Source organism: Melanerpes formicivorus, unplaced genomic scaffold (genome assembly GCF_026170545.1).
Source record: "Melanerpes formicivorus ecotype bairdi unplaced genomic scaffold, bMelFor1.0.p_v2 SCAF_24, whole genome shotgun sequence".
NCBI lineage: Eukaryota > Metazoa > Chordata > Aves > Piciformes > Picidae > Melanerpes > Melanerpes formicivorus.
The window spans coordinates 1,752,370-1,777,588 of NW_027142376.1; the positions used below are offsets into that span (position 1 = coordinate 1,752,370).

Consider the following 25,219-nt stretch of genomic DNA (forward strand, 5'->3'; position numbering starts at 1 on the left):
CCAGGCTAAAAAACCCCAGCTCCCTCAGCCTCTCCTCGTAGGGCTTGTGCTCGAGGCCTCTTCTCAGCCTTGTTGCCCTTCTCTGGACACCTTCAAGTGTCTCGATGTCCTTCTTAAATTGAGGAGCCCAGAACTGGACACAGGAGTCAAGGTGTGGCCTAACCAGTGCTAAGTACAGGGGCACAATGACTCCCCTGCTCCTGCTGGCCACACCATTCCTGATACAGGCCAGGATGCCATCGGCCTTCTTGGCCACATGGGCACACTGCTGGCTCGTGTTCAGACAGCTGTCAATCAGCACCCCCAGGTTCCTTTCTGTTTGGCAGCTCTCCAGCCACTCCGACCTCAGCCTGTAGCACTGCATGGGGTTGTTGTGGCCAAAGTGCAGCACCTGGCACTTGGACTTGTTGAATGCCATCATGTTGGACTCTGCCCATCTGTCCAGTCTGTCAAGGTCCTTCTGGCAAGCCCTTCTACCCTCTAACTGATCAACATCTGCTCCCAACTTGGTATCATCTGCAAATTTCCTGATGACTGACTCGAGTCCCTCATCCAGATCATCAATGAAGATATTAAACAGGATGTTGTTCTCCAAGCTGTTTCTCCATTAATCTGAAAATCATGATTATAAACGCATTTATAACTATGTTCTCACAACAGCCACATTTTGATGGCTATCACAAATTCTAAATGCAAGGTTCACTTCCAGGAGAGCCGTGATGGGAATATTTCATGGAATCTTAGGATGGTTTTGGTTGGAAAAAGCCTTTAACATTGTAGTAGTTTTAGGCTGTACCTTTAAAATTTTCTACAGATCTTGAACAGAAAGTGGTAGAATGTAAATAAATCACTATTGGGTGTAAAAAGGAAGTAATGATAGTTCTAACGAATCCCATTGGAGAGGTATCTGCCATAAGAATATTTGGTAAACAATCTCTCTTTTGGCTTCTTCCCTCTGGGACATACTAACTTTGTGCTTCTGCTGGCTTCTGCTTGACCTTGGCTGCACTGTTTTGGCTAAATTCTAACATCTCCCTGCTCTTTCACTTGTCCCTTTGTGTCCAAGGGGGAAGGGGGGGGGAGGGAGGGAGAAGCTATCAGCTCCCTTGGTCTTTGGCCAGGGAGGTTCTTGTGCTGTTTATTAATCGTAAATACCTGTAAATATTGTAAATACTGTGTATTTTGTACATACTCATTGTAGATTGTAGTTATGCCTGTAAATACAGCTTCATTTGTTTCCAGCTGGCAAATGTAATGTTGGGGGGGAGGAATTTTCAACCCACCACAAAGATCATCCAGTTCAACCACGCTCTAAGCCTACCAAGGCTGGGGCTAAACCATGCTCCTCAGCACTACATCTCTGCCTCTTGCAAACACCTCAGGGGCTGGGGATTCAGCCACCTCCCTGGGACACCTCTTTCAGCCTTTGAGAACTGCCTCAGTCAGGAAGTTTCTTCCAACATCCAATCTAAGTAATCCAATTCAGAGAAGGCTTCAAAAGGGAGCCGTGCAGTTTGTTTTAACGCTTGCTGGACAAGAACAAGCTGGTGTAGCGCACCGCTGTGCTATCCACTTGGGCTCTGCAACTGGGCACGCTGCAGCTCGGTTCACGCAGAACGCGCTGGAGGCCACCTTTCCCAATAGAAGCGCAGCCGCCTAGCACAGAGGCCCGGGACCCCGCGCCCAGGCCCCTCGCTACCGCAGCCGAAGTGGTTGCAAGGCCAGGCCCCGACCTACACCAGCTCTTCCACCTGGGGGAGAGCCAGAGAAGGCGGTCAGGCGCGGGTCTACCCCGCTCTCTGCCAGCGCAGCGGGTGAAGACAGGCCCTGCCCGTCTTCAGAGCAGAGGAAAGAGGGAGCGCACGACCTCCCAGACCGCCGCCCGGACCCGCCCCGCAAGCCGCGGGGCCTCCCAGCTCCGAGCGCCGGGGCGGGGCGGGCGGCGGAGGGGCGGTGCATCCCCACTCTTCGGGCCGCGCTGGGCGGGGGGAGGGGGAGGCGACGGCGGCGGCAGATCCGGGCCTGGCGGAGGCGGAAGGGGCGGGCGGACGCGGCCTGACTCTGCGGGACGCGCGATGCTGGTGAGTGCGGGGAGGCCGCGGCGTTGTGTCGCAGTGAGGCTGGGCTGGACTCGGCCCGGGAGGCGGCGGCGGTGCGGGCCCCGCTGGGCCGAGGCTTCGTGGGCCTGGCGGAGCGAGGCCCGGCAACCGAGTCACGCCGTGGGGAGCGGGGGAAGGGGAGGCCGGGCCCCGGCCTGCCGCCCGCCCGCCTTTCTTCTCCCGGGCGCGCACCTGGCTGCGGAGCGGAGGAGGCAGCGGGTGCTGCTGTGGGAGCCGCTGGCATATCCGGCCCCAGGAGCGCGGCTCGGAGCGAGGAGGCCGCCGAAGTGCGCACTCATAATGCATCGCCCTCTTTGGGGCACCGGAGCCCGCCCCGCCTGCTGTCCGGCTGCCCCGGTGCCGCCGGATCTGCCTGCCGCCGGCCTGCCCGCTCCGTCCCCGTGGTGGCCCGGCCCGGCTTTCCTTTCCGCTTCTCTGCCCTCCGTGACCGCGGCCCTCGCGTGGCCGGGGCCGTCTCGGTGGCTGCTCCTGCCTTCTCCCCCGCCGCCCCCCCCGCCACGGGTACCTCCGGCCCGCCCTCCCGGGCCCTCGCTCTGCTTACCGCCCCCGTCCTCGGGACTGCCCACCCCAGCCAGCCCTGCTCCTGCTAGGCCTCTGCTCTTCTCTCCCCATGAGCTTTCTTGCATATTCTCACTGGGCACTGGGTTTGGGTGCTCACCTGCTTTATGGCCTCCTTGCCCATCTCTGTACTGTCTCTTTTCACCCTCGTATATTCCAGAGCCGTAGTGACACTCAGATCTGCCTAGGAGCTGTGAGGTTGTACTTCGAGAAATTCCCCGGTGTCCCCGGTGCTGTTGTGGCTGCTGGGGGATATTTCCCCAGCTCCTCCTTGTCACCTTCTCCAGGTTTCTCTCACTGTCAAGGACTGTGCACCAGACTTCCCCTTGTTATCACTTGCTGTTGGGACCTTAACAGACAAGGTGCCCCCTTCTCTGGTAACCTTTTATCTGTTTGTGCCTTTATTGCTTCCGTCCAGATGAGTACTCCTGCAGTTCTTTGTCATTGCACATTATCACCTCATTTGTTTCCCAGTAACTTTGCCACTGCAAGCTGTATCCTTACAGCGATCCTTTGCTCATCCTTGTTTCTTCAAGTTGTATTCCATCACTATTATTATCTCTCTGTTACCTTTCCCTTTTCAGTTTGTCTCACAGTAGCTATTTCCCTTACCATGATTTTTTTGCCCTTCTTTTCCTGTCATTAAAATCTTCCTTGTGAGCTCACCTAATAGTCTTTCCACATACTCCTTTGCTTTGTAGGCTCGCATGCTGTCTCCCCTACTTTGTCTCTAAATCTTCCAGCTGTGCCTTTGAGGAGAGAGGAATTTAACCCTATATGCTGGTCAATGTGAAAGGGACAGGAATTACTTGGTTTATCTTAATTCTCTTATCTCAACATCCTCAACAACTTTTCCCCTCACGTATGTGTTTTTCTGTAATCATACACACACCCTTAATATACATACCATGGGGAGAAAAAGATTCTGTCTTTGAAGTGGCTTTTTTTGGCAGGAGTAGGGGTGGTCTGCAGAGAAAAGAAACACCATGTGGCCGTGTAACTTCAATTAGGTTAAATATTGTTTGTAATACCATGTTGTGAGGTGGTACTTAATTGGTGTGGAGGGGCTTTGGGATGTCGTAAGGTGCTTCATGGGTACCACAGTGTGTAGATTTCACTCCAGAGATGCTCACAGTGGGCTGCCGTGATGTTGTTAGGTGGCTCTGTTGCAGTGGCACCGTCTCTCTGCTGGTGGTTCTACCAGGAAGAAGTCTTTTCCTTCTGTTTTGCCACTTCTCTTGTTTCTCAGTGCTCATTGCCCAACTTCTTATTTTATGCCTTTGTTTGTTTTTGTTCTTAAAGGCATTTCAGAGTCATATCATCACTGTATATTTGAGGTGCAGTTGGATGTGGAGTTGGATATGGAGTTGTAGGGAGCATGGAGTTGCTTGGCGTCGGGAGAGATTTATGTCCCTGACTCTAGAATTCAAGTTTGGTTCCTGGTGTTAACAGCTTCTTATTTTCTCAGCTGACTACACACAAATCCTAATAACTCAGCAACAGCTAAGGGCAGCAGAATTAGGCTTCTGCTCTGAAGTACCCGTCTGGAGGAAACTTGCCAGTGCCTATCCAGGGATCATGTAGAGAACAATTTCTTAGTTTTGGTATCTAAACTAGGCATATGCACCCTTGCCTCTTGGGTGGCAAAATAACTGTGCTAAGTAATTCAACTGCTTTTTAGTTAGTCTGAATTTGCCTTGTAATCATGGGCCTGTTACTTGGTCTGTTGGCATGAGAAAAATCGCATTGCTTTACTTTATATCCCTACTTTACACCTTGATGCATCCCCTTATTTGGATACTGATTTGGGGGGTATTGGGTTTGGGTTGTTTTTTTTTTTTTGAATCCAGCTTAGTCTTGAAGCATGGTTTTAAATTCTGTGTTTTCAGAGGTGCCTAGTGACAGGGCAAGGGGTAACAGGCACAAACTTGAACTTCTAATAGTCCATCTAAACATGAAGAGGAACTTCTTTAATTTAAGAGTGATGGAGCCCCTGGACCAGGTTGCCCAGAGAGGTGGTAGAGTCTCCATCTCTGGAGAGATCTGAAACTTGCCTGGACATGTTCCTGTGTGACCTTCTCTAGGTGAACCTGCCTTGTCAGGGACTTGAACTCTATGGTCTTTGGAGTCCCTTCCATCCTCTACCATTCTGTGTTTTGTTTTGAAAACAGTAGAGTCCTTTCAGAAAGTTCTCAGATGTTCAACTTTAAAAGTGTTTTCTTACAACTTAGATGTTAAGATCTCTGAGTTACTGATGTTAAGATGTTTTCATCTGTTGTGTCTCTCAACTAGTACCAGGTTTTGTGCAGTCACAATTTTTCCAGTATGGCCCAGCTTACTGATGAGCCACATCTTGGGTGTCAGAAGTTGCCTGAATTGGGAATACCTGGAGCCTTCTCTCTTGATGTTGAAGTTTGTGGTGTTTTTCCTAGTGGATGAAACAGCTTTGCAGATTTACCACTTCTGCTTCTCTTGAAAAATGAAAAATTGGTGGCATCAGTGAAGTGAGGGGGTTGTCTAGTTAAAAGGCTGCCAGTCTCACAGGTGGATACCAATGTCATGTGTACTACACTTTGCAACCAGGATTTTCAGATGAATGTGTAAGGTGGCCAGATCAGTCCGGCTGTCCAAAAGGGACTGTCTGTGTACATCAGGAAGAAAAGAAGAGTAGGTGTCTCACTTGGATGGGCATGCCAGGAGGTCATGCACAGGCAATCCCAGCAGACTGTGGGCTGAGACAGTCTTCCTGTGATGCATAGATCTGGAAGAAAGAAGAGCATGGAAAATTTGGTCTTGGAAGTTCTGTCTGTGCTTTAGGAATGTGTGAACTTGCTTTAAAGGGAGGACTTAAATGCTAGGATTCACTTGGTGTTGAGTACACTAATAAAAACCTTACAATTAGTGCATTTTTCAAGGCAGTCTCCATGTGACAAACCATTTGTTGGAAATAACATTTTGAGGTCTAGGTAAAAGTTATCACCTATACAGTTTACAAACTTAAACTATTATTTTTTTTGATCTAATGAGTGGAAAATTATAGGGGGCTGTTGAGTTTGTCTGCATGAGTAACTTACTATTGTATTAGAAGAGTTGTGGGGTTTTCAGTGGAGGAACTACTATGGGTTGACTAGCGGTGTTTCTGCAACACTGCAGTTCTCACCTGTTGCAGACACAACTAAATGACTGGGTAATGAAATTGTCCTGAACTAGAAAGAAGGCAAATGGTCCTCTGAGGTCCAGAGGAGACTGCAAAAATGATCAGAGGGCTGGAGCCCCTCTGCTATTGGGACAGGCTGGGAGAATTGGGGTTGTTCAGCCTGGAGAAGCAAAGGCTTCAGGGAGCCTGTACTGAGGGCTTTCAGTACTCAAAGGGGGAATTATAAGATGGTGAGATACTTTTTTCCAGGTTATGTTGTAATAGGACAAGGGGCAACAGTTTTAAACTGAAAGAGGGTAGATTTAGATTGGATATAAAGACGATGTTCTGTATTACAAGGGTAGTGAGACACCTGCGGAGGTTACCCAAAAAACTTTTAGATAGCCTCTCCCTGAAAGTGTTCAAGGTCAGATTGGATAGGGCTTTGAGTAGCCTAATCTAGTGAAAGGTGCCCCTGCCTGTGGCAGATGGATTGGAACTATGTCTTTAAAGGTCACTTCCAACCCAAACCATTTTGTGATTCTTGAATAAAGAGCATAATGTTGATGTGGTGTTCTTCCAAAAAACTTAGGAAAAATTAATGATCATAGAATCATTTTGGGTTGGGCTGGAAGGGAGCTTAAAGATCATCTAGTTTCAACTCCCCTGCCATAGGCAGGGACACCTCCTACTAGACTAGGTTGCTCAAGGCCCCTTCCAACCTGGCTTTGAATGGTTCCAGGCTTGGAACCTGTGCAGCTCTTCTGGTCAATCTGTTCCAATGCCTCACCAGCCTCATGGGGAAGAATTTCTTCATAATGTCTCATCTAAATCCAGCTCTTTCCAGTTTGAAGCCATTGCTCCTATCCTATGACTCCATACCTTTGTAAAAAGTCTCTCTCCAGCTATCCTGATAGCTGGAGAATTTGGATAGTTGGATGATGTTACCACCTTTTCTCACTTATCTGCCTTTTGATTGTTTTGGTCAGAGTCAGAAGGTTCCCTGCTGTCCCTACCTGCCTGGCAGGTAGGACACATTGCTTGACATCAGTGCTATGAATAAAGGATTGTCTGAGGTCGTTGTAATTCTGCACCAGATTTGAATACTGGTTCAATACTATAGGCTGTTTTCTGCAGTGTGGGGAGCTTCTCGCTCTCATCTGGCTACTTACAGCTCTTTTGAAGACATGTACGCACTTCTCCCGTGCTCATGCAGGTGCTGGTAGGACCTGGATGTACTGAGTAGAGCCAGGTTAATTTTTTTGAGTTAAAACAGGGAGCTACAAGAATTTGGGTTCCTGGGAATGCAATTTCAGCCATAGCTACACTTGGAAACATTGTATTTTCAGTTTGCATCTGGTGTAACTTGGCTCTTCCTTACTCTCTGTTTAAGGCGGGCCGGTATTTTAATGTGGATTAAGAGTTCAGAAGTAAGGCTGCTGCAGTGACCTTGGTTCACCCTGTTTAGCTCTGTAATTGAAACTTAATTTCATATGTAGATTTGCATGCTCCTCTAGGCTGACAGCAGTGGAGTCTGTCTTCTGTGATTCTAAGCTTATGTTTGGAGTACTGAAAGGTTTTGAGGGGAAGAAAAGGGGGTTATAGGAAGTAGATCTTTGTTTGTTAGCTGTTAGTCTTTCCATCTTGCTTCTAATAATGTCATGGTCAAGTGTTCTCCTTGCTTCTGGGTAGCCAAAGGAGAAGGTTTTCACTCTGAAGTTGAAAATGCTTTTTAAGAATGTCCCTGTGTTCTTAAGAAAACAAACTGTTCCCTCAGTGTGTTTCTTTCAAAGATATCTTTGGAAAAGTTGTGTTATCTCTGCAAGCATGCCCTTGCAAGGGTGTCACCACTAACAGATGTAGTATCAAATCAAATGTATATGCTTGAGGAATGAAATTTATTTTGTAAGATTTCAGTTGAAGCTTAGCTTTAAAGCTGAATGGTGCAAGCTAAATCAAGCAGGATTTAAGTGTGGCTCTTGGGGATGTGCATCAGCTTCATCTTTTACAAAATCATGGAATCATAGAATGGTTTGGGTTGGAAATAACCTTAAAGATCATTTAGTTCCAAACCCCTCCAAAGGGCAGGGACACCTTTCTCTAGACCAGGTTGCTCAAGGCCTCATTCAATCTGGCCTTGAACACTTTCACATTCAGACCCTCAACAGCTTCTCTGGGCAACCTCTTCCAGTGTCTCACCACGCTCTTGGGGAAGAATTTCTTCCTAGTATCTCATCTAAATCCAGCTTCTTCTGGTTTGAAGTCATTACCCCTTGTCCCATCACTCCATGCTTTTATAAAAAGTCCCTCTTCGTCTCTCCTGTAGCCCCCTTCAAATGCTGGAAGGCTGCTCTGAGGTCTCCCAGGAGCCTTGTCTTCTCCAGGCTCAGAACCACAACTCTCCCAGCCTGTCTTTATGGGAGAGGTGCTCCAGCTTTCTGATCATCTTTGTGGCCCTCCTCTGGACCTGCTCCAGCAGTTCCATGCTCTCCTTATGCTGGGGACTCCACAGCTGGGCACAGTACTCCAGGTGGGGTCTCAAGAGAGCAGAGGGGTAGAATCCTCTCTTGACCTGCTTCCCATGCTGCTTTTGATGCAGCCCAGGATATGGTTAGCTTTCTGGGCTGCAAGCACACATTGCTGGCTCATCCTGTACTTCTCATCCTGCAGCACCTTCTCCTCAGTACTTCTCAGGAGGATTTGTGTCAGAGCTCAGAGACTTGCCCTGTGTGTTCTGGTGAAGGTCATGCTGTGTCTGAAGCAGGCTGTGAAGACCATACCAAGATTTTCCTTTTGGAGATCAGTAGGACCATGGCAGTTCTGCTTGCTGAATTGGATTTTGTTATATTTTTGATGGTGGTAAGAGTTTTTCAGAAAGCAGTTATGTTTAAGAATTGTCTGCAGGAGCAACAAGGAGCCCAAGGTATTGTGGAGCCTTCTGTGTGTGTTCTCACTAAATTGTATTTGGTCTTACTCCCCTCTGCCACTACCAAAAAGTTGTATTGTTCTGTGTTCTACGTAGCATGTTGGGTGCCTAGCATCGTGCTTTCACGGCTTGTCCTCTCTCATTTTCCTTTTCTTGGCTGATTCAAGAAAAGCATCTTCATATGTGTATTTGTTCTTTGTTGCTGTTTGAGGGTTTGAGTGCAGGGTCTATCTCTATATGATTTAAGCCAGAGGGAGAACACTCAAGGCCCTTTGTCTTCTGTAAACCTTTCTTCCTCCTCTTCAGTGCACTTCTATCTTGACCTGACTGTCTCTGCTAACAGCATTGCTCATTTCCTAGTTTGCACCCTTCCTTTTCCAAGGTGTAAGAGTTGAGCATAATCACAGTTCTAAGAAGCTGTGAAGCTTATTACTTCAGGCTCAGTTAAAATACACTCTGGGATCTGCATCCCCCACAGGAAAACTTGAGAGCCTGGATTAGGACACTGCAGTTCAGGAGTAGTCTACAAGCTTTGTTCATAAGTGTGGTGGGTTGAAGTTTCCCCCCAGCATTAACATTTTAAAGGCATAGCCTAAAACCATCATGATAAGGATTACTAGAACAGCAAAAAAAGTGAACTCTCTTAAAGATGACCAAACAAAACCTGAAAAGTTTTACCTGTTGAGTAGACTTAAGGATAGTTCCTTACACACCTCCAGGGACAGTGACTCCACTACTTCCCTGGTCAGCCTGCTCCAATGCCTGACCACTCTTGCCAGAAAGGCATTTTTCCTGGTGTCCAACCTAAACCTTCCTGGCACAATTTCAGGCATATTTTCTCATTCTGTCACCTGATATTAAGGAGAAGAGACCAACTCCCACCCCAGTCCAACCTCTTTCCTGTGAATTGTAGACAGCAATGAGGTGTCCCCTGGGCCTCCTCTTCAAACTGAACAACCCCAACTCCCTCAGCTGCCCCTCACTAGACCTGCTCTCCAGACCCTTCACCAGCTTCATTGCCCTTCTTTGGACCTGCTTCAGTGCCTCAATGCCTTTCTTAGAGTGAGGGGCCTGAAACTGAACCCAGTATTCAAGGTGCAGTCTCACCAGTGCTGAATCCATGGGGGATAATCACTGTCTGGTCCTGCTGACCACAATATTTCTGATCCAGGCCAGGATGCTGTTGGCCTTCTTGACCACCTGGGCATATGCTGGCTCATGTTCAGCCAGTTGTCAACCAGCACCTCCAGTTTTTTTTCTGCTGGGCAGCTTTCCAGCCTCCCTGCCCCAAGCCTGGGGTGTTCATGAGATTGTTGTGACCCAAGTGCAGGACCTAGCACTTAACCTCGTTAAACCTCATACAGCTGACCTCAGCCCATCAGTCCAGCCTGTCCAGATCTCTTTGCAGAGCCCTCCTATCCTCAAGGAGATCAACACTTCCACCCAATTTATTGTCATCTCCAAATTACTGAGGGTGTGGAGTCACCATCCCTGGAGGCGTTCAGGAAATGTGTGGACATGGCACTCTGGGATACAGTTTAATGGCTGCAGTGGTCTTAGGTGGATGGTTGGACTCAATCTTAGGAGTCTTTTCCAACCAAAACAATTCTGTGATTATTTGGGAGGTTGATGGTGGAAGAATACCATGAAACTTTTCTTGTTGGCAGGACTGTCAATATTGGTGCCAGCCCAGAAGGGAGAGTTTGTTACAGCCACATCAGCAAACCTTGTCTAGTCTGAACCTAGGCTCAGGGATATGAGTTTTTATTTGTCTGTTTTGTATTAACTATAGTGTAGTGCAGTGAGATCTCTGTCAGAGGTTGCAGGAGCTGTTTGCTGGAGGAAGGTGAGGATAAAGCTGGAATCAAGAAGTAAAGGGAGAATGTTAAAGAACTAATGAAAAAATGGGTGAAGGGAAGCAAAGAAGTAGCACACTCAGACTTGCTTGGTGCTCTTCTTAGAAAACTCATTCATGTTTTGGAAAAATCCATGTAATCAGGCATCCAAATTAAAACCATGTCAGTTAAAAAGGCTTTCAGTGAATGTGGTCATGCATAACTTAGGTAAAGGTATAGAAACTGCAATTCAAAGATACTTCTATCTAAATCAGAAAATAAGCCTGAATTTTAAGTGTCTTTCTAGCTGTGAAGAACACATCACAGAATCCCAGAATGGTAGGGGTTTGGAGGGACCTCTGGACACCATCTGGTCCAGCCCCCCTACTAAAGCAGGGTCATCCACAGCAGGTTGCCCAGGATCAGTGTCCAGGTAGGTTTGGAATCTCTTCAGAGAAGGAGACTCCACAACCTCTCTGGGCAGCCTGCTCCAGGGCTCCAGCACCCTCACAGCAAAGCAGTTTCTCCCTAAGTTCAAGTGAAACCTCCTGTGTTTGTGTTCACTGCTCCTGGTCCTGTCACTGGGCATCACTGAAAAGAGCCCAGCCCCTTCCTCTTGCCCCCACCCTTTAGCTCTTGCTGAGAATTGAGAAGATTCCCTCTCAGGCTGCTCTCCTTCAGGCTAAACAGCCCCAGGCCTTGGCTGCTTCTGCTTCTTGCAGAGATGCTCCACACCCCTCAGCATCTTTGTAGCTTCCATTGGACTCTGCAGTAGTTCCCTGACTCCCTTGTGAACTGAGGACCCCAGAACTGGACAGTGCACCAGATGCAGCCTCACTTGGGCAGAATAGAGGGGGAAGAGAACCTCTGCCGACCTGCTGGTCACACTCTTTTTTGTGCACCCCAGGACTCCATTTGCCTTCTTGGCCACAAGAACACACTTCTGGCTAATGGTGAACTTGTTCTTCACCAGCACTCCAGTGTTCTCCATGGGGCTGGTATCCAGCAGGACAGCCCCTTTCCTGTACTGGTGCAGGGAATTGTTTCTCCCTATGTGCGGGACCCTACACTTGCCCTTGCTGAACTTCATGAGGTTCCCCTCCATGCAACTCTCCATCCAGGCTTTTATTTTAATTCATCTGGCAACCATGTCATTGGCACATGAAGCTGTGTAAGGGTGTGTTCCTTGTAGTGCTGTGGGTATTGATCAGAGCTGTGGTACATTGAAGAGGCGATGTGGGAAGAACACTGAAGCCCTCTGACGGCATTGTCCAGGAGGGAAGGTAGCTGCTGCAAGAAGACAAGTTTTGGAAGAGAGGAGTGTATGCATGTATACATGTGCCTTTTAATGAAACAAGCTGAATTTAGCTCTCTGGAAAATAAAGCTTTTTCTGCTACATCTATGTCAGGATGTTGTAAACATAAGAAGTGAATGTTGTAATCTGCATAATTTGTCTGTTAAACAACTTTACAACTTTGAAAAAGGAGAAAATACTCATAAACATTTCTCTCCAGGTTCTGATATGATTTTTGGAATACCTGTGGTTTACAGCAGAACCAAAGAATCACTGAGGTTGGAAAAGACCTTTAAGTTCATCAAGTCCAACTTTCTACTCAAAACCTTCATGACAACCTGACCCTTTCATTTGCTGGGCCACAGTAGAAATAGCTACTGTGGAGAGATTCTCCATGTGTCGATTAATTGCACACTTGGAGCACGAGGAATGCTGCAGACACTGTGCTTGCTCCAGGGCTTGGATCACTTTACATCCATAGATTGTCTGCCCAGCTTATAGTCTGTGGATTTAGTGACCTAAAATACCTCTGGGCAGAAATGTCAGTACAAAATGTTGGGTGCAGGACTGTGGCTGAACTATGTTATGGTTTTGAGCTCATAGTGGTAACCTCAACTGAAGTCAAGTAAGCACAAATTAATTGCTTGTGGAAGCATGGATATAAAGTCCCTTTGGAATCATAAATTGTGAGTGCAAGTGATTACAGGGACAAAATAGAATTATTTCTCTTGGCTCTTTCCACTCCATCAGACATAAGTGTGTATTGGAATGGAGGTTGTGTCCTTCAGGATTCAAGGGGTGGTGTTTAACCTGTAATAAACATTTCCAGGAAACACCTTATAAACTGTCAAGTGGAAGCAAAGTCCCAGTGCTTTTGTCTATAGATTGTACCTTGCAGGCTAACCAGCAGTGGAGGCAGGTGTGTTCTCAGATGTACCTGCCTTTCCAGAGGTTTGTGTTTGAGCACAACTTCAAGAGCCATCTTAAGCTTGGCTTGTAGGGTGGATCATCTGTGAAACTGTCCATGCTTGGCAAGAGAGAATATATGAATAATAAAATGAAGATTTGGTTAGGGGAGGGGTTTGGGCTATCTTTTAAATTTATTTATATGTTTTGTATCAAGCCTAGCAAAACTATAGATGAGCCTAGGGATGTTTATTGTGAGGCCAAAATTTGTCACAGATTTTGATGTGATAGTGCTTGAAGGTGACTTCAGCTACAGCAATTTGGAAGTTTCTGTGAGCTAGAATATAAACCAGCATCCAGGATCTTAATTGGGTTTAAAAATAGGATAAAAGCTAGCAAACAGATTGTGTGAGAAGGAAGGTAGCATTTTATCTGCTTCTGGTTTAGTTCTCTGAAAATACTTCTTGTGTGGTGTTGGTTCAGTCAGGGTGGCATATCTTGGGTGAATAACCTTAATAGTTGCCTTTGCTTAGTGTGGAGGTAGTGACTTTGAGGGAATAAAACTGGTTGGGAACCTTATTGAGTGTAGCTGTTTGCTGAATACAGTAGCATCTGTTCATTTTCTGGATCAAGCTTCCTGAAATGCAGCAACAGGAGGAAATTAGAGGAATCAAGCTGGAAAAATGGAGAGGGATGAGTTTGGCAAGAGGAATTTCATCTTCCATTTTAAAATCTGTGCCTATATGAAACTTCCTTCTTTTCTTGCCTTTTGAAGCCAAAGGTTAAATGTTTTTTACAGTCATTAACTTGGTTGGGTTGGAAAATACCTCAAAGATTATCAAGACCAACTGTCAATCTAGCACCACTGTGGCCATCAGACCATGTCCCAAAGTGCCATGTTCAAGAAAGGTTTGGACAAGGGCATGAGATTTAATACATCCAAGTGCCAGGTTCTGCACATTGGCCACAACAACCCCAGACAGTGCTACAGGCTGGGGTCAGAGTGGCTGGAGAGTGGCCTGGTAGAGAGGGACCTGGGAGTACTGGTTGGTAGTAGGCTGAACGTGATCCTGCAGTGTGCCCAGGTGGCCAAGAAGGCCAATGGCATCCTGGCCTGTATCAGGAATAGTGTGGCCAGCAGGAGCAGGGAAGTTATTCTGCCCCTGTACTCAGCACTGGTTAGGCCACACCTTGAGTTCTGTGTCCAGTTCTGGGCCCCTCAGTTTAGGAAAGCTGTTGAGTTGCTGTAATGTGTCCAGAGAAGGGCAACAAAGCTGGGGAGGGGTTTGGAGCACAGCCCTATAAGGAGAGGCTGAGGGAGCTGGGGTTGCTTAGCCTGGAGAGGAGGAGGCTCAGAGCAGACCTTATTGCTGTCTACAACTACCTGAAGGGAGGTTGTAGGCAGGTGGGGGTTGGTCTCTTCTCCCAGGCGACCAGCACTAGAACAAGAGGACACAGTCTCAAGCTGTGACAGGGGAGGTTTAGGCTTGAGGTGAGGAAGAAGTTCTTCACAGAAAGAGTGATTGGGCATTGGAATGTGCTGCCCAGGGAGGTGGTGGAGTCACCATCACTGGAGGTGTTTAGGAAGAGACTGGATGGGGCACTTGGTGCCATGGTTTAGTTGATTAGATGGTGTTGGATGATAGGTTGGACTTGATTTTGAAGGTCTTTTCCAACCTGGTTAATTCATCTATTCCTATTCTAGTCTGAAAAATGGCTTTTGAGTCATCTGGAAACCCTTGCTCTGGACCAAGGAGCTGACAACTTCAATAGTAACATAGAGAATTTGAAGTCAGCTGTCCTGAAATCTGTAGTTTAGAAAGAAGTGTTTGTTGAACTGACAGTTCTGTTGTATTAGAGCATGAAATGGTCTAATGGTAGCTCCAGCAGATGCCTTGAGATGCTGTAAATCTGCTGGGTTTTGTTAACTCAGATTTTCTTCTGGGCCTGATTTGACATGCACTGGAAGAGCCTGGAAGTGTTTAAATGAAGGTTGGATAGGGCCTTGAGCAACCTGGTCTTGTGCAAGGTGTCCCTTCCCATGGGAGCTAGGTGATCTTTAAGGTCCCTTCCAACCCAAACCATTCTATGATACGTGTAATTTTCCTTGAAAGGGATATCAAATGCCAACACTGTTTTTTATTAGACAGACAGTAAAAGCAAAGCCACTGCTTTCCAATGTGATGTGTTTCTTTGCCTATGAGGTGTGTCATGGTGCGTCCTCCTCAGTAATGAAAACAGCATTTCCCTCTGTCCTTCAAGGCTGTTCTAAAGTGACTGCCTCCTCTTGACTCGCCTGGATGCGTTCTTGTGTAACCTGGTGTAGGTGATACTGCTCTGGCAGGGAGGTTGGACTAGATGATCTTTCAAGGTCCCTTCCAGCTCCTGAAATTCTGTGGTTCTGTGACATTTGACAAAATTACAGTTTTGCTTGACAGTTTTAATTGCAGGGTTGAAAGAGGGTGGTGTTGCACACTGCATCAAATTGCCTGTTGCTGGAGACTTCAGACCTAACTTAACTTCATGAAAATATAACTGGCCCTGAAGATAAAATGAAGTCTGGTTCCTCTGGTCCAGAGCTAGTGTGACAGATAGTCCTGACCATGAAGCAGGATGCCAGCAGGTATCATCTGTTTGGGTGAGAAATCTTGGTGAGGTTTAGATTGGGCATTAGAAGAAACTTCTTGACTGAAGGGCTTCTCAAAGACTGGAACAAGTTGCCCAGAGAAGTGGGTGAATCCCCATCCCTGGAGCTGTTTCCAAGAGGCAGAGATGTGGTGCTGAGGGACATGGTTTAGCACCAGCCGTGGTAGTGTTAGATAATGGTTGGACTGGATGATCTTAAAGGTCTTTTCCAACCAAAATTACTCTGTGGTTCTATAATGGAAGGGTAGTTGCCTCTTAGTGTGGCACATGGAGGGGTGACTGAGTAAAAGCCCTGGCTGTTCCTCCTCTGTGGGGTGCCAGGGAAGGGACCTTGGCCCCATTGTGAGCTATTGTAATGGTTGTGGTCTCTGCCAGCTAGCATGGGCTTGGCCTTCTGTTAACAAACCTCTGTAGAGCAGTGAAGAAGTTTGTTAGTTACACCAAACATCTTTACAGAGGGGTGTGATAATTCTAGGCTCCTTGCTTTTAGCAGGTTAATAAGAGAGTAATAGTTACTTTTTACACATCAGATCTAGTAGAATTGTAGATTCCTGTGTCGTCTTTTGCTTCTGTGGAAAACTCAGATTGCACCTGATTTAAGGAACCAGAAGATTCCTTCCTTTCTGGATTGTCAGTGTGAAATTAATTTTCTTGCTTTGTCCTGCAGTGCTAACTTAAGATCATAGTCCAAGCTCGTGGGTGTGTAGCCTGCACAGTGTTGCCCACATTAGGGGCTGCTGGTGAACCTTTGTTCCTTCTGGATTTCATTGCTCAGTCATGAAAATCTGTTGCTGTTGGTGCTGCAGCAGGTTTGGTTTCCAGAAATGACAGAAGTTTAAATACAACCCAAGTGTGGTCTGTATTGCACTTTATTCCTGTGTGTCTTTATGAACCAGTTTGCTGTAATTATAGAAACAGAATGGAAAGGCTGGATTTTAAGTGTGTTTTGTAAGGTATGTTTTGAATTTGTTTGTCAGCCTGGTCGTTTAAGTTGTTGCTCATGGAAGAAGAAAAATCAGCTACAGAAGCAGTTTGCCTGATGGAAATGAGACAGTCCTTGTTGCTCAGATTGACATAACAAACATCCTTCTGCTCTTTACTTAAAGATTGAGATTTAAAATGCTTATGGGTGAGGGATGCTAGATGGACTATGTATGGATGAATAGTAGATAAACTATGAGCATTGATAACTTCTGTGTCACTGCTTTAAGAAAGTCATTCACTAAAACAACTGAACTCTGCTTTGGTTAGGCCACAGCTTGAATACTGTGTCCAGTTCTGGGCCCCTCAGTTTAAGAAGGACATCAAAACACTTGAACGTGTCCGGAGAAGGGCAACAAGGCTGGGGAGAGGCCTTGAACACAAGCCCTATGAGGAGAGGCTGAGGGAGCTGGGATTGTTTAGCCTGGAGAAGAGAAGGCTCAGGGGTGACCTCATTGCCCTCTACAACTACCTGAAAGGTGGTTGTAGCCGGGAAGGGGTTGGTCTCTTCTCCCAGGCAACCAGCACCAGAACAAGAGGACACAGTCTCAAGCTGCGCCAGGGGAGGTTTAGACTTGAGGTGAGGAGAAAGTTCTTCACCGAGTGAGTCGTTCGTCATTGGAATGTGCTGCCCAGGGAGGTGGTGGAGTCACCATCCCTGGAGGTGTTCAAGAGGGGATTGGACGTGGCACTTGGTGCCATGGTCTAGTCATGGGGTCTATGTTGATAGGTTGGACTCGATGATCCTCGAGGTCCTTTCCAACCTAAGTTATACTGTGATACTGTGAAATATCTCTGCCTTTGCTGGTCTTCTTACGGTCAAGGATAAAGGCAGAAGAGAAGCCCTACAAATAAGTGGGCACACTATTCGGCCCCTCAGTTTAGGAAAGATGTTGAGCTGCTGGAACATGTCCAGAGAAGGGCTACAAAGCTGGGGAGGGGTTTGGAGCACAAGCCTTACGAGGAGAGGCTGAGGGGGCTGGGGTTGCTTAGCCTGGAGAGTAGGAGGCTCAGGGCAGACCTTATTGGTCTCTACAACTCCCTGAAGGGAGGCTGTAGCCAGGTGGGGGTTGGTCTCTTCTCCCAGGCAACCAGCACCAGAACAAGAGGACACAGTCTCAAGTTGCACCAGGGGAGGTTTAGGCTGGATGTTAGGAAGAAGTTCTTCGTAGAGAGAGTGATTGGCCATTGGAATGGGCTGCCTGGGGAGGTGGTGGAGTCACCACCACTGGAGGTGTTTAGGAAGAGAGTGGATGGGGTGTTTGGTGCCATGGTTTAGTTGATTAGATGGTGTTGGATGATAGGTTGGACTCGATCTCAAAAGTCTTTTCCAACCTGGTTTATTCTGTTCTAGACTTAATCTTTAAAACTGAGTGAAACCTGAAATGGAGCTTGCAGTAGGGTAGAAGTGCCTGTAACATCCTGTAAATCCTGAAGGACTATCTTTGTTTTCCGCTGCTCAAAGGTCAAACCCAAATAATAAGATTTATCAAGTCTCTGCCTATACTGTCTTTGAAGTTATGGAAAGGTTCATAAGAGCTTTGGATGGCAGGCTCCATTAGAGGACAGGTTTATCATAATGGTTTTGAAGGAAATGGTATCCAGATATTTATCAGACACATTTGTAGAATCATAGAATGGTTTGAGTTGGAAAGGATCTTGAAGATCATCTTGTTCCAACTTCCCTGCCATCAGCAGGGACACCTTCCACTAGACCAGATTGCTCAAAGCCTCCTCCAACCTGGCCTTAAACACTTCCAGGGAGGGGGCATCTATAGCTTCCCTGGGCAACCTGTTCCAGAGTCTCACCACCCTCATTGTAAAGAATCTCTTCCTAATACCTAGTCTAAATCTCCCCTCTTCCAGCTCAAAGCCATTCCCCCTTATTCTATCACTTCAAGCCTTTGTAGAAAGTCCCTCTCCAGCTCTCCTGTACCCTTCACGTACTGGAAGGCCACTCTAAGGTCTCCCTGGAGCCTTCTCCAGGCTGAATAGCCCAAACTATGAGCAGGTGTTTCCAGAGAGAAAAATTCCCTGCTCCAGAATACCATGGGCTTTCAGGTTACTTGGGATAAAAGTCTGGAAGAATTATTGGTAACCAAAGCAAAATAGTACATTTTAGCTCTCTTCTGGTTAGTCTTGAATATCCAACAGCATGCTTGATGAACAATGAGTTACCACAGGCCCCTGAGCTGATGGGAAATACTGGGGTTTTGCTGTTGTATGGGAAGGAAAGATTGCTTACTAAATGTGCAATTGAAGGTGTTCCAGTGAAATCATTAATTTCATTCCTTTTTCTGTGGTGGGAAGGAGTTTTCACTGTTCCCTAACATGCTTTCTTTTCCTTTTTGCAGATTACCTTCCTAGGAACCATCACTCTTCATATGTAGAGAATATCTTGCTGTAGTGCTGCAACTGAGTTTAGAATGTCACTGGAGATTCTGATGGAGGAATAACCAGATCTTGGGCTGCTGTGCTGGAAGACTTTACAGGAAGGACAAAATGTCATCCAATAGGAGTCAGAACCCACATGGACTTAAGCAGATTGGTCTCGACCAGATATGGGATGACCTAAGAGCTGGAATTCAGCAGGTTTACACCAGACAAAGCATGGCAAAATCCAGATACATGGAACTCTACACGTATCCTACTGCCAAAGCCAGTTAGTACTTTCCCTGTTAGTAGATTAGAGAGAGCCTTTTACCTTTCTAAACTCAGAATTGCCTCATCACTGTTTGACTTAGTGGCTTTTAAGAATATATCTTTATCTTGAAGAGCAGCTTTTTCTGCTTAATCTTGCTGGCAGATAAGCAGGAACATTCTGTTTTCTGATACAAACTGTCTTCATAATTATGGCTACCCCTGAACTCAGGTTGGATTGCTGTTGACAGAGCAGATACTTAAAGTGATTTTATTAATAGGTCAATTTTGAGTCCACAACACAGCAGAAGAACACAGAAATGTTTTTTCTGTTACATAGTAGTCTTGGGCATTATGCTGCAGGTCTCACTGGATGTTTTTTCTTTTGTCAGTCTCAGGGTGGTACTTGAGTCATGTTTATGCTTTTCCATCTGGAATGGAATACTCTCAGTGGATTTCTCTTGAATTCCTAGCTTGCATCCGAGAGCTATTGAAATTTTCCAGCATCTTCCCTCTCAGGGAGTTGTTACAAGGTGTTGGGCTTGTGTTCACCCATGTAGGTGTGTGCTTAAATGCTGGTTGGTTTTCTGGATGATACAGGAGCTGAAGTGGTTTTAATGGTATGGAAGATAATGTGTAAAGCTGTTCTCCAGCAAATAGAGTAGGCTGTATTGTTTGCATTACAAGTGGTTTTACAAGAGTACAAAACTTCCATAGTCCCTCCTGGCAATGTTCCTATCAGTATTTTCAGTGAGTTTCTCTATGTTGTTCTTTGCCTTTGGTGTAATCTGGGAAAACAGAAATCTGTGAGAGCAGGGGAACTCCTCTCAACCTGTTTCTGCAGGCCAGCTGTTCAGGTGACACAGCACTCAGCATGTAGAGTTCATTATTGCTTAAGATTTGGGACTCTCTAGAGTTCAACAGGGGCAAGTACACAGTCCTGCACCTGGGGAGGAATACCCCCCTGCACCAGTACAGAGAGGGGTTGATTTGCTGGGAAGCAGCTCCATGGAGAAGGGCCTGGTGGAAAAAAAATGATTCATGGGACAGCGAGGTGGCCTTATGGCCAAGAAGGCCAATGGTCTCCTGGGGTGCATTAAGAAAAGTGCGACCTGCAGGTTAAGGGAGGTTTTCCTCCTCTTCTACTCTGCCCTGGTGAGACCATACCTGGAGTACTGTGTCCAGTTCTGGCCTTGCCAGTTCAAGAGGGACAGGGATATACTGAAGAGAGTCCAGTGGAAGGCAATGAGGATGATTAAGGGACTTGAGCACCTGTCTGATGAGGAAAGGCTGAGAAGAGATCTTATTAATGTCTATAAATGTCTGAGGGGTGGGTGTCTGAAGAAGGGGCCAGTCTCTCTTCAGTGGTGCCCAGTGGGAGCAGTGGGTACAAGCTGGAACACAGGAGGTTCCACCTCAACATGAGGAGATACTTCTTTGGTGTGAGGATGCTGGAGCTCTGGACCAGGCTACCCACAGAGGTTGTGGAGTCTCCTTCTCTAGACACCTTCAAAACCTGCCTGGATGCATTCCTGTGTGACCTGCCCTAGGTGATTCTGCTTTAGCAGGAGGATTGGACTGAATGATCTCCTGAGGTCTCTTCCAAGTTCTACTGTTCTGTGAAACAGTAAATTTACACCTAAACCTGACCTTTATTTTAGAGGCTAGAAGTGAGGAGAGAGAAGCTCTGTTAAGAGTTGTTCATCTTTTGTTGTTGCATGTTCCTCCTTTTCAAAAGCTTCCTTGTCATTTCCCCCTGCCCTATAGTTTTGTGCTACACTTGAACTCTGCTTCCCTTTGAGTTCCTTAAAACTCTGGGAATCCAAATGTTACTGCTAGAATGGAAACAAATTACTGCTTCAGGTCAAGGGAGGTCCTTCTCACCTCTACTCTGTGTTGGTGGGGCCACATCAGGAGTATTGTGTCTAGTTCTGGGCTCCCCAGGTCAAGGAGGACAAGGTAAATACTTGAAAGAGAACAGGAAAGGGCTACAAAATGCTGAGGGAACTGGAGCCATCTCTCTTGTGAAGAAAGACTGAGAGAGTTTAAACTTTTTAGTCTGGAAAAGAGCAGACTGAGGGGGGACCTTATCAATGCTGATCAATACTTAAAGGGTGAGTGTCAGGAGGATGGGACCAGTCTTTTTTCAATGGTGTCTAGATGCAGGACAAGGGATAACAGGCACAAACTTGAACAAAAAAGCTCCATCTAAACATGAGGAGAAACTTCTTTAATTTAAGGGTGATGGAGCACTGGAACAGCCTGCCCAGAGAAGTGGTGGAGTTTCCGTCTCTGGGGACATTCAGAACTTGTCTGAAGATATTCCTGTGTGACCTTTAGGTGAACCTACTTTTGCAGGGATGTTGGGCTTTGATCTCTGGAGGTCCCTTCCAACCCCTACCATTCTGTGGTTCAGCAAAAGTGTTTTCTCTGTACAAAATTGAAGAGCAAAATTGAGCAATTGCGCCCATTAGTGCAAAGCATGAGTGTTTGTCTGTTGTATGTCGAACTACAAAACTGATCCTTGTCTTGTGCAATTGCTGTTTGCTCCTGGAGGGAGAGTGAAGTGCTGCACCAAGTACTGTGGTGCCTCTCTGGGGTGGAGAGTAGATTAGAGGTGACCGGCATGCTGAAGCTTGTGTTTTGGTGGAGAACTTGCTCAAAAGATATATGCACCATGACTGAAAGAGCCTCTTTTGCTGTCACTATGTGGACACTGAAGTTCAGATCTGCACCAGCAAAGGATCTAGGAGCAGGAACAATGGTTAGTCAGTTCCCCAGTCCAAGTTGCTTGCTGCCTGCATCAACTCCCAGGCTGCTGGAAGAGCAAGTGGCCCGCCAGATGCATTGTGTGTCAGGATTGGTGCCTTCAGTACAAATGATGTCCTACAAGGCAATGAGTTCATTATTGTGTGGCATCCTCCCTTCAGGTAGTTGTAGACAGCAATAAGGCCTCCTCTGAGCCTCTTCTTCTCCATGCTAAGCAACCCCAGCTCCCTCTGCTTTTCCTCACAGGGCTGTGCTCCAAACCCCTCCCCAGCTTTGTTGCCCTTCTCTGGACACCTTCAAGTCTCTCAATGTCCTTCCTAAACTGAGGGGCCCAGAACTCCACACAGGACTCAAGGTGTGGCCTAACCAGTGCTTAGTACAGGGGCAGAATGACTTTCCTGCCCCAGGTGGGAGTTGTTCTCTTCTCCCAGGCAACCAGCACCAGAACAAGAGGACACAGTCTCAAGCTGCACCAGTGGAGGTTTAGGCTGGTTGTTAGGAGGAAGTTCTTCACAGACAGAGTGATTGGGCATTGGAATGGGCTGCCCAGGGAGGTGGTGGAGTCACCATCACTGGAGGTGTTTAGGAAGAGAGTGGATGGGGTGCTTGGTGCCATGGTTTAGTTGATTAGGTAATGTTGGATGATAGGCTGGACTTGTTCTCAAAGATCTTTTCCAACCTGGTTAATTCTATTCTATTGTTAAAGGTTTTGGGGTGGATTTTTTCTTTCTCCTTTGCATTTCCCATCTTTAGAAAGGCTGTCAAAAGTAGTATTAATTATAGTAAAGACAGTGGTAGTGAAATAGTCCTTGGCTGCTTCTTCTAACCCATTTTGAAGAGTTCCAGAGAAGAATAAAGTTCTGAAAGATTTTTCACCTTGAACAGCACAATTCCAAAACAATTTATAAACTTCCTTGCAGTCTTCTACCTCAAGTTTTTAATTAAGAGAAGCAACCTTGTCTCTTCCAAGCAAAACAATTCTGTGGTTCAAACTTTAAGATCATAGAGTCCAACCATCAACCCAGCACCACCATGGCCATTAAACCATGTCCCCAAAGTGCCTTGTCTGCACATTCTTTGAACACCTCCAGGGCTGTGACTCCACCACCTCCCTGGGCAGCCTGTCCCAATGCCTGGCCAGTCTTGCAGGAAAGAAATTTTTCCCTAATATTCAACCTGAACCTCCCTAGTGCATTTTCAGGCCATTTCCTCTCCTATCACTTTTTCACCCTAAGGAAAGTGAAGAAGGTAGAGAAGGATTTCTCTTCCTCTTCCTGATGGTCTCTGGGGCAAATGCAAAGTTCATCAGCCAGAAACTTGGGAAGCAGCATGGCTTTCCTGTAGTGCAACCTATTCCCCTGACGAATTAACTTCTCTGCTTGTTGTAGAAGGCAAATTGCTCTGCAGAATAGCACAGATGCCCCCAGACCAGTTTTCTAAGAGCTGCTTGGAGACACACATGGCTTCCAGCATAGGAAGCAGTTGAGGGGATTGGTTTGCCTTCTGCAACCAAGAATTCTTCTCATAGTGTTCCTGGTGTGATTCTCAGATGGAGTGCCCTGTTATTCCTTGCACACAAGTCTTGAGTTTGAGTATGTCAGTGGGGACACAGATTGTCAGCAGTGTGAGAGGGTGCTCTTGTGTTTATAATGTATCAAGGAATGATTCACACTTGCTAGCTCACTTCTGCAGAGGCAGTTGGACTTGGGTAGCACAACAAAACTTGAGCATTTCAAAAGTGCTGCCTTGGATGCTTTGGCTAGCAAGGCTCAAGCTGGAATAACGAGTAAGGACGGGCTTTACTGGTGTATTTTTAATCCAGCTCTGAGCTGATTACTCTGACATGGACAAAAGGTCTCAGTGGTTACAAGGAATCTTGGTTTTAACAGGCTTCTGTCTTCTAATTCCACGCTTATATCTTCCTGAGGTCTGTTGTGATTATTCTTTCTGGGTTTCTCCCCATGGTCTGGACAATCCTTGTGTTTTCAGGTTGGCTCAGAGCCACTCAGGATGGGAGAGGTAGGTGAACGAGGAGGCAAGGCTGCCAGCTGGGTATTTCTGTATTGGCCCTAGATTCCGTGTATCGTGATGGAGAGGCTTCTCCCTCTGCAATTCAGAGGGCATTATATTAACTATTTGAAAGTTAAACTATGAGGTAAGCCCTGTTTTTCTTGGTTGTCAAAGTAAGTAACTTGTGTCTCTAGAGAAAAATAGTTATGCCATGTGGCTTTTCCCTACCTGACCAGGGAATTCTGAAATCAGTCTGTAGGTGGCTGAAGTAGCAGGCAGTGGCAGGAAAATTGAGGTGCTGGAGTGGGCCCAGAAAAGGGCAAGGAAGCTGTTGAAAGGTGTGGAGAACAGGTCTGGTGAGGTGCTGCTGAGGGACCTGGGGTTATTTTGTCTGGAGAAGAGGATGCTGAGGGGAGACCTGATTGCTCTCTACAACTCCCTGAAAGGAGGTTGTGGCCAGGTGGGGATAAATCACTTCTTTCAGGTAACAAGTGATGGGATGAGGAGAAATGGTCTGAAGTTGCACCAGGGGAGGTTTAGATTTGATATGAGAAATTTCTTGAGTGAAGAGATTCTCAAAGACAGGAACAGGGTGCCTAAGAAGGTGATTGAATCCTTCCAAGAGGCAGAGATGTGGTACTGAGGGACGTGGTTTAGCACCAGCTTTGGTAGAGTTAGAGAATGGTTGGACTTGATGATCATAGTCTTTTGCAACTTAAATGATGCTCTGGTTTTATGTGGACTAATGCATCTTGTGTCATGGCTCACTCATTTACAGGCACACAGAGATAGCTGATAGAAACGAAAATCTTGTTGTATTTTTCAAGTCCCAAGCTGACCTGTTCCTTAACTCCCCTGTCAGTCATGTTTATAACTACTGTACTAGCGTCCACCAGTCTAACCAAGCACGGGGAGCTGGAGTGCCCCCTTCCAAATCCAAAAAGGGTCAGACACCTGGGGGTGCTCAGTTTGTTGGCTTGGAATTGTACAAACGGCTAAAAGAATTCCTGAAGAACTACTTGACAAATCTCCTGAAGGTAAGAAGGGTCTATAAATCAAAGCTCTGTTTGGGGCTGTTCAGCCTGGAGAAGAGAAGGCTTGGGGAGACCTGAAGTGGCTACAGAAGAGCTGGGGAGGGACTTTTTACAAGGGCTTGTAGTGACAGGATGAGGGGGAATGACTTTGAGATGGAAGAAGGGAGATTTAGACTGGATATTTGGAAGAAATTCTTTCCAGTGAGGCTGGGGAGATACTGGAACATGTTGCTCAGAGAGGTTGTGGATGCCCCCCTCCCTGGAAGTGTTCAAGGCCAGGTTGGAGGAGGCTTTGAGCAAGCTGGTCTAGTGGAAGGTATCCCTGCCCATGGTGGGAGGGGGTTGGAGCTAGATGATTTTGAA

General features: G+C 46.6%; 1 protein-coding gene across 1 annotated transcript in view; it reads left to right on the forward strand.

The window, feature by feature from the left end:
• Positions 1 to 1,995: 1,995 nt before the first annotated feature.
• The window catches only part of CUL1 (cullin 1), a 50,239-nt gene continuing 27,015 nt past the window's right edge, over positions 1,996 to 25,219 (forward strand). The window contains exons 1-3 of the mRNA XM_068152579.1: positions 1,996 to 2,081; positions 18,758 to 19,045; positions 24,685 to 24,859. Of these exons, the coding sequence (XP_068008680.1) occupies positions 18,906 to 19,045; positions 24,685 to 24,859 (315 nt within the window). The 5' untranslated portion in view covers positions 1,996 to 2,081; positions 18,758 to 18,905. The remainder of the gene's footprint in view (positions 2,082 to 18,757; positions 19,046 to 24,684; positions 24,860 to 25,219) is intronic.